This window comes from Cydia pomonella, chromosome 11 (assembly GCF_033807575.1).
Source record: "Cydia pomonella isolate Wapato2018A chromosome 11, ilCydPomo1, whole genome shotgun sequence".
Lineage (NCBI taxonomy): Eukaryota > Metazoa > Arthropoda > Insecta > Lepidoptera > Tortricidae > Cydia > Cydia pomonella.
The window spans coordinates 21757952-21766360 of NC_084713.1; the positions used below are offsets into that span (position 1 = coordinate 21757952).

Below are 8409 nucleotides of genomic sequence, written 5' to 3' on the forward strand. Positions count from 1 at the left end.
AATAATAATTAATAATTCAGCCTATATACGTCCCACTGCTGGGCACAGGCCTCCTCTCATGTGCGAGAGGGCTCGGGCTATAGTCCCCACGCTAGCCCAATGCGGATTGGGGACTTCACATACACCTTTGAATTTCTTCTCAGATGTATGCAGGTTTCCTCACGATGTTTTCCTTCACCGAAAAGCTAGTGGTAAATATCAAATGATATTTCGTACATAAGTTCCGAAAAACTCATTGGTACGAGCCAGGATTTGAACCCGCGACCTCCGGATTGAAAGTCGGACGTCATATCCACTCGGCCACCACCGCTTTTATGTTTAATCTATGGTAAAAATGCGGGCTCGGGTCCGCTTCGTCCACAATCCTATTTTGTCACCTTTTTAAATCGTCTACAGTGCCATGTCATCAGCATACAATTCCTTAATCGTCACCTTCCTAATTCGTCCACATTACCTATTTGACTACGAGTACAGTACCAGATCGTCTAAATTCCTATTTCGACCACAGTGCCAGCTCGTCAACATTATTGTACAATCCATTATAATAAAAGAAAAAAAAAAAGCCTTTAATTCCACTCTAATAACAATGATTAATAAATATATATCTCTAGCTTACATACTAAATTTTTTATTATTATTATTAACTTAATTTACCTCTTCGCGAGTAAAGGCCTCCCCCAGCCATTCTGAGCGGTCCTGCGCTACATCTTGCCATTTGTGCGGTATGATGTTGGTGACGTCATCGACCCATCTTGTGGTTGGTCTGCCAGATTTTCTTTTTCCATGTGGCCCTTTCCAAAGTGTTACACGTTTGGTCCATTTTTGGTCGCTCATTCTCGCTATATGGCCCGCCCATTGCCATTTCATTTTCAGACAGTGTTCTAATGCGTCGATGACTCTCGTCTCGTCGGTAGAATCCATTACCTTCTATAAATAAGACAACATCCGGCACTTTTCAATTACTTTTGCATTACTTTTTCCATCTAAAAATATTTGTTGGCCTGTCATTTCGACCTCCACCAATGCCCAGCACTATGGACCAAATAGGAATGTGGACGAGTTAGTCCTGTGGTCCATATAGGAATGTGGACAAGATAGGAATGTTGACGAATCAGAACAGTGGACCATACGACAATAATGACAAGTTAAGAAGGTGACGAAATAGGATTGTGGAAGAAGCGGTCCTGAACCAAAATCGGTCGCATTTCTCAACCGATTCTCATAAAAATTCGTGGGCAGTTTCTATAGTTAAACAAATGGATTTTCTATGTGGAATGTTTTGTATTTGTATGGTTTTTACTTAAATAAAACATTAAATATTTTGAACAATACTCTATTCACTAATCAACAGTCAGGCACAGCTACCGGTGGCGACTCGCAATCCTCCGGAATGGCCACTTTTTTCTTCGTGTGCACGAGCTTCGACGACTGACGGTCCTTTTCCTTTTTCTTTGTCTTCTCTTTCACTTTCTCTTTCGTCGTGTCGGATACCACGTTACCGTTTTTATCTATAGGAAATAAGTAGTAATGTTTGTTTTGTAATAGTATATTACGATATAAGTGCGAAAAATAGGAAATTCGAAACGAGTGGCGATAAATTAAAACACGACCGAAGGGAGTGTTTTAAATCGACACGAGTTGCGAATTCCCTATTCGCACATGTATCGTACAACGTTTTACAGTACATATGGCCCTTTAAATGTTCGACACAGTAACATAAAATGCTAATTTTCGCACTAGTGCGGTTAAGTAGCACCATATGTACTGTAAATCATTTTATAACCCAAGTACCGTACACTGGGATTACTTATTTGAATCGCGGGGAAATAGTTGTTTTACAAGGAAGCAAAGTGGTTGTTTAACCACTCGTGCTAATATTGATACCCGAGCAAGCGAAAGATTCCAAAATTGAACCACAAACGAAGCGAGTGGTTCTGAAAACGGAACCTTAGCATTGTGAGGGTTTCAAGGTACAAGGGTAGAACAAATTTTGCTCCCGAGTGAAACACAAAATGTTTCACTACACCAACCCAAATCAAGTCCAAATGAACGACATTAAATATTTATCATTGAAATAATCATGTATATCATATCATTCAAACTCAATTCTGCCATAAGGAAACAACTCAAAATCTACATCAGATTACTTTGCCCCACGTGTGGATAAAATGCATCAGTTATTGAACACTCAAGAGCGCCTCTACTAGCTGGTGTGGTGAAATAGTTATTTACGATATAAGTGCGAAGAATAGGAAATTCGTAACGAGTGGCGATAAATTAAAACACGACCGAAGGGATTCGCACGTGTATCGTACAACGTTTTACAGTACATATGACCCTTTAAATTTTCGACATAGTAACATAATGTGCTAATTTACGCACTAGTGCCGAAAAGTAGCACCATATGTACTGTAAAAGTACATTACGATACAAGTGCGAAAAATAGGAAATCCGAAACGAGTGGCTATAAATTAAAACACGACCGAAGGTAGTGTTTTAAATCGACACGAGTTGCGAATTACCTATTCGCACATGTATCGTACAACGTTTTACAGTACATATGGCCCTTTAAATGTTCTACATAGTTACATAATGTGCTAATTTACGCACTAGTGCTGTAAAAAATATGTACTGTAAAAAATATTATCGATTTGTAAGAAATAGGGAGTTGATTTTTAAACGCAAATTGAAGAATTTTATGATGTGGTTGGCAACCTTAACAGAAATATATAATGAAAGCGGTCAGAAATCAATTCCTTGTAGTTTTTAAATCGATTATCAGTGTTTCCCCGCGATTCAAAGTACAGGTTACCTAGGTAATAGTTCAAATCTGTTGAATTTGTTCAACTTCGTCGACTATGTATATTAAACCGACTTGGCCTCCTAGCCTAAATAGTCAATACTGACACTAAAAAGGTACTGGGCTACTGGGTTCGAATTTCTTTAGAAGTAAATGCCAATTACTGTGTATTTAAGTATCATAATATATATTATATTGCAGTCTAGTACCCATAACATACTGGTCTTAATGTAGGGCTACTTCAATATCTGGAACAAGGCTGACCCAATGTCACACAATATTTTGTGTCCATAAAATTCCATCATCTAGCTTTCTAAACTAGTCGTTATTTGAGAGGATATAGAACTTATTATTCACCTGTAATGATCACGTGTGTCTTCTTATCCTTCAAAGTATCAGTTTCCTTCGTTTCGTGCTTATGTTTGGTGGTCAGACTGGAGGCATCCTCCAGTCCGTCCACGTTCAGACTGTGGTTCGTTTGATTGTAGTCATCTTGGATAGAATCCTTCTTGGTTTTCGATCGAGTGTTGTCTACTATGATGGTCTCAGTGAGACCACCTTTGAGGTGTTTGACTTTTACTTTTTCTTTGGTTTTCGTTTTAGTTTTTGCTGGAAATGAGAAGATGGTCATTCAAAAACTGTTTATACGTCAAGCCGTTTCCATCAGTAGGAATTAGCGGCAAGTTTGAAAAATGTAGGCGCGAAGCAGGGGGGTATTTTAAAAGAAAAAAAAACGATTGAAATAAAGAAATGCAATATTTTTCATTTTTATGTGGCGCCCTGGGCCATGGCCCAGATGACCCTAGGGTAAATACTCCCCTGTCGTGAAGGGTTACCTTCCCATAGACAATTTGAATTTTCTACTGACAAAGTTGTTTGACAGACTATAGTTTGAGATTTAAATCTATTGTATGTTGAACATATTTAACGAAAAGAGTGGGAGGTACTTACAGGTATCTCGAGACGAAGTTTTGCTTACTGTAAATACAAAACATACTAATATTAGAAAGTGCAGGACACATTGACGACCTGTCTTGCCTAGTGGGTAGTGACCCTGCCTATGAAGCCAATGGTCCCAGTGGTTCAAATCCTGGTAAGGGCATTTATACTTGTGATCATCACGGATATTTGTTCCTGAGTCATGGGTGTTTTCTATGTATTACATTATTTATAATATTTTATATATTATTACATATCGTTATCACAGCCTTATTGAGCTTACTCTGAGACTTAGTCAATTTGTGTAATAATGTCCTATAATATTTATTTATTTATTTATACTTACTATTTACACAGATAATTATTGATGATAAAGTTATTTTAAAAATCTAAGGATCAGGTAAAAGAAAGCAAGAAAAACTGTACAAATTAATCTAAAAAATGAAATTCCCGACAGTGTTTAAATAAATTAAAGTATTCGTAAGAATGATGGCTCTGTTGTTAACCAACTTTATTATTATCCGAGCCTTATATTCGATGTGGCAATTAACATTTAAAAGTGATGACAGAAAACTCTTGATTTTAAATAAGAAATAACTATTCAATTAGGTACCCTACTTGACATAGAACGTCGATTTTATTTCACTATACAAGGTGCCCGTGAGCATTGCGAGACATTTTAACTAAACATTCCTGGTAATATTTAGAAACTAAAATGTCATATAAAATTTTCTGGATTAGGCCTAGTTTCAGAGATAATTAAATGTTTTTCGAAATAATTCTTTCGCCATAAGTCGGTACAAAACACATTTTTGACTGCGGTATTGCCACTTTGAGGTCTAGTCTGGACATACCTATTGATTGACATCGAAAAATTAAAAAACTGTATTCGAGAGGCTACCCCCAAATAAAAAAAAGTTTTTAGTTAATTTTTGGTGATGTGTTTATCAATAAAAATTACGTTTTGTGAACAGGAGTGTTCAAAAAAAAGGGGGAAAAAAAAAACAAAAAATTTTTTTTGTCGAATTTCACAAAAAATATAATATTTTTTGCTTCTGTTGCCATCAGGAATGCACCGTTAGAACCTCCCGCAATGCTCACGGGCATCTTGTATATCGCTTCAATGTCGCCATTATTGAGTTTTGGTTATTTTTATGTGTCTTTAATGACATTTGGAAAATTTAAAACAAATCGACTGACGTAAGAATCATCAAAATCGGCCCATGTGTTTGGTCTCTTAGAGTGCCACTAAGGAACATACATACATAGACTGATATACAAGTTACCCTACTTTGCGTTCCGCTATCGGGTAAAAATTATAACAGCACTACAGTGAACGTGAGATTTCTGTGAAAATATGACATCTAAGTAGTAGTAGTAAAACACTTTACGGTACAAAAAGAAACATACAACAGGAATAAACACACATCATTTGTACAAAGGCGAACTTACATAACACGTAAGAGAGGTATGGGCATTGTGAATGTCATCTCGCTTTGTGTGGTAGGGCACAGCCAGTGGATGTCATTCCAGATCTAGAGCAGAGCCCAACTGGGGAAGTACCTCCACCTTACAGAAAACAACAGCCAAATAACACTAGACCCTACTCATAGTGTTGTGTTCCTGCCGGTGAGTAAGGTTGCCAACTTGCCAGAGCTCAACGGGAGGCGGGTTTAGGGTCCGCAACGCGCATGTAACTCCTCTGGAGTTGCAGGCGTACATAGGCTACGGAGACTGCATACAATCAGGCGGGCCGTATGCTTGTTTGCCACTGACGTAGTATAAAAAAAACCATATTTACTCGTACAGTGGCATGATTACTCACCAACAGCCAAATATTTGACACCAGCTATACCTATGGTGAAAAACCGGACAAGGGTTCCGCACTTTTTAGTATTTGTTGTTATAGCGGCAACAGAAATCATCATCAGTGAAAATTTCAACTGTCTAACTATCACGGTTCATGAGATACAGCCTGGTGACAGACTGACAGAGAGACGACGGACGGACAGCGGAATCTTAGCAATAGGGTCCCGTTTTACCCTTTGGGTACGGAGCCCTAAAAAGTACTTATACTAACCCGTATCCAGAGTCTCCTTCGAGTAGTGAACTGAAAATTAAAAAAAGATGATCATTGTAATCAATCAAGCATCTGACATTAAGACATAAATCAGCCGAAAAGCGTAATTAAAAGAGCGTTGGTATCCTAGCGGTAAGAGCGTGTGACTTCCCATCCGGAGGTCGCGGGTTCAAAACCCGGCTCGTACCAATGAGTTTTTCGAAACCTATGTACGATATCATTTGATATTTATCATTCGCTTTTCAGTCATGAAAAACATCGTGAGGAAACCGGACTAATCCCAATAAGGCCTAGTTCCTCTCCTTGGAAGGTCAAATGGGAGTTGCTTTCTTAAATCCTTGTGCCTACGTCCTTGGGATTAGTTTCCAAGCGGACCCCAGGCTCCCATGAGCCATATGGCAATAAGCCGGGACAAACGCTAGTAAGAAGTGAAGGAAGAAGATTAAATCAGTCGAAAGTATTTCATTGCTGCGGCGATAGCACGGTCGCATTTTTATCACTTGTCACCATGCCTGTCACGTTCTAACAAATATATAAGTGCGAAAGTGACAGGCATAGTCACAGTGTGCTCAATAAAGCGAGGCGATACTTTACTCCGGGGCAAAGACTGCTGCTATATAAATCGCAAGTCAGACCCCATATGGAGTATTGCTGTCACCTTTGGGCAGGAAGGAGCACCTGCATGCCAGCTTGAACCATTTGACTCAGTCCAAAGGCGCGCTGTACGAATCGTCGACGATCCCAAGCTGACAAGCGGTAATGAACCTTTAAATCTAAGGAGAGACTTTGCCTCCTTGTGTATGTTATACCACTTGTACAATGGTCAGTGCTCTGAAGTATTGTTTGACATGATGCCAACGGCCGTTTTCTATCACCGCACCGCTTGCCGTCGGCAGGGTGTTCACCTCACACCCTAGAACTTGTGCGGTTTAAGAGGAATTCCCTCCCGCGGACGCTTCGGCTGTGGAATGAGCTTCCTGCCGAGGTTTTCCCGAGGGGCTACAGTATGGGGTTCTTCAAAAAAGGAGTGTACATGTTTTAAAGGGCCGGCAACGCGCATCTAATACCTCTGGTGTTGCAGGCGTCCATAGGCTACGGTGACTGCTTACCATCAGGCAGGCCGTATGCTTGTTTGCCGCCGACGTTAGTATTTAAAAATAAAAACGACACAAATCAACAGACGATTCTATACACAGTACATATTTATGTCCCTAGAAACATCTAAGTACTAAATAATTTGTATAATAAGGCGCAAACCTGGTTCTGGTGCTGGTTCAGGGGTGTTGCAATCTTCCGATGGCACCTACAAAAGAATAAATCATATAATTTAAATATCAATAAGAATAATAAATCTTCATAAAGCCTTTAACATCTTGATAGAAGATTTATGCAGCGTTTGTGTGTGAGGGACAACGTCTCTCGTGGCTGTATGAGCCAATGCGGGACCGGCATTTGCATCCACATTTGTGGCAGCTAAAGAAGGAAGCCATATCGGCAACAACTTCAGGTGGGTTGTGCCTCTTCGCGCGGTTTCGGGCAAGGTCTTGGTACCAAGCAATTGTCGTGAATATCGCGACCTTTCGCGATGGTACCCCTCGCGATCTGACGCGAGATCCTCCTAAGTGTCCTTATCGATGTCAAAAGAAATCATGTCGCGTTTCATTCAGTCTTTAAAACGCAGCAAGGGTCGTCCAATACGACGCTTATGAAATGCTATCTGGCTTAACATGATTTGCCTAGGCAAGCGAGTGCTGTCCATACGTTGCACATGCCCAAGCCCACGTAAGAAGTGTACCTAAGTAGGTCATAAGTAACGTTTAGGTAAAATGTTCAATACCCGTTCAAACTAGACAATTTTTGTTCCTAAAAAGATACTAGAAAATGAGTTCCTATAAGAATATAATGGGTTACTATAACAAGTAAATGATAAATATGTTTTGTAGATTCTGAAACTGCTTGTGAATTGTGGTTTTAACGTCGCGTTTTAATTTCTCCGATGTACAAATGAGGTCAGACTCACCTCATCAGTCGGAGCCCCGCCAGCGTTGATCGCCTGCAACATGCCAGTGAAAATGAGAAGCAGCAAACATCACCAGTGAAAATGAAAAGCATAATACATAAGCCAATGAATGAGAGTCAGCATACATCACTATTAAAAATGCGAAGTGTATATCGTGAAACTATACAGTGAGTAAATCCAATTCGTGCGATAAATTAAACCAGACATAGGAATATTTTTGTAATCATTAATGATGAAAAAGTTTTTAGGGTTTCGTGCCTCGAAAGGAAAAAACGAAACCCTTATAGGATCACTTTGTTGTCCGTTCGTCTGTCTGTCTGTCTGTCAAGACCCTTTATATCAGGAACGCGTGGAGGTATCAAGCTGCAATTTATATCGAATACTCAGGTCTACTGTCCCTTGGAGCTGTGAAAAAAATCTAACTTCTAAGCCACCGCAATCAAAAGATACAGACGTTTATGCCGCAAATTTTCGACACTCGCAAGGGAATCAAAACCTACAGGGTATGTACTTCCCGTGAACTCAGAATCTCGAAATTTGATACGAAGCAACGTCTTATAGTACAGATAA

At 39.6% G+C, this 8409-nt stretch overlaps 1 protein-coding gene across 1 annotated transcript; it reads right to left on the reverse strand.

Annotated features, from left to right (window-relative positions):
• Positions 1 to 1317: 1317 nt before the first annotated feature.
• Positions 1318 to 7900, reverse strand: LOC133523073 (uncharacterized). The gene is made up of 6 exons (XM_061858577.1): positions 7840 to 7900; positions 7077 to 7122; positions 5820 to 5849; positions 3752 to 3778; positions 3158 to 3409; positions 1318 to 1508 (listed from the first exon to the last, which is right to left on the reverse strand). Exons 1-6 carry the CDS (start codon positions 7879 to 7881, stop codon positions 1345 to 1347), a joined length of 561 nt encoding a protein of 186 aa, XP_061714561.1. The 5' UTR covers positions 7882 to 7900; the 3' UTR covers positions 1318 to 1344.
• Positions 7901 to 8409: the final 509 nt, after the last annotated feature.

Excerpts from the sequence above, each read along its gene's own strand:
- LOC133523073 (XM_061858577.1), bottom strand. The coding sequence starts at position 7,881 with ATGTTGCAGGCGATCAACGCTGGCGGGGCTCCGACTGATGAG. Across the intron at positions 3,410-3,751 it reads AACTTCGTCTCGAGATACCT|CAAAAACTAAAACGAAAACC; the intron begins GTAAGTACCTCC and ends TCTCATTTCCAG. Across the intron at positions 1,509-3,157 it reads GACACACGTGATCATTACAG|ATAAAAACGGTAACGTGGTA; the intron begins GTGAATAATAAG and ends TATTTCCTATAG.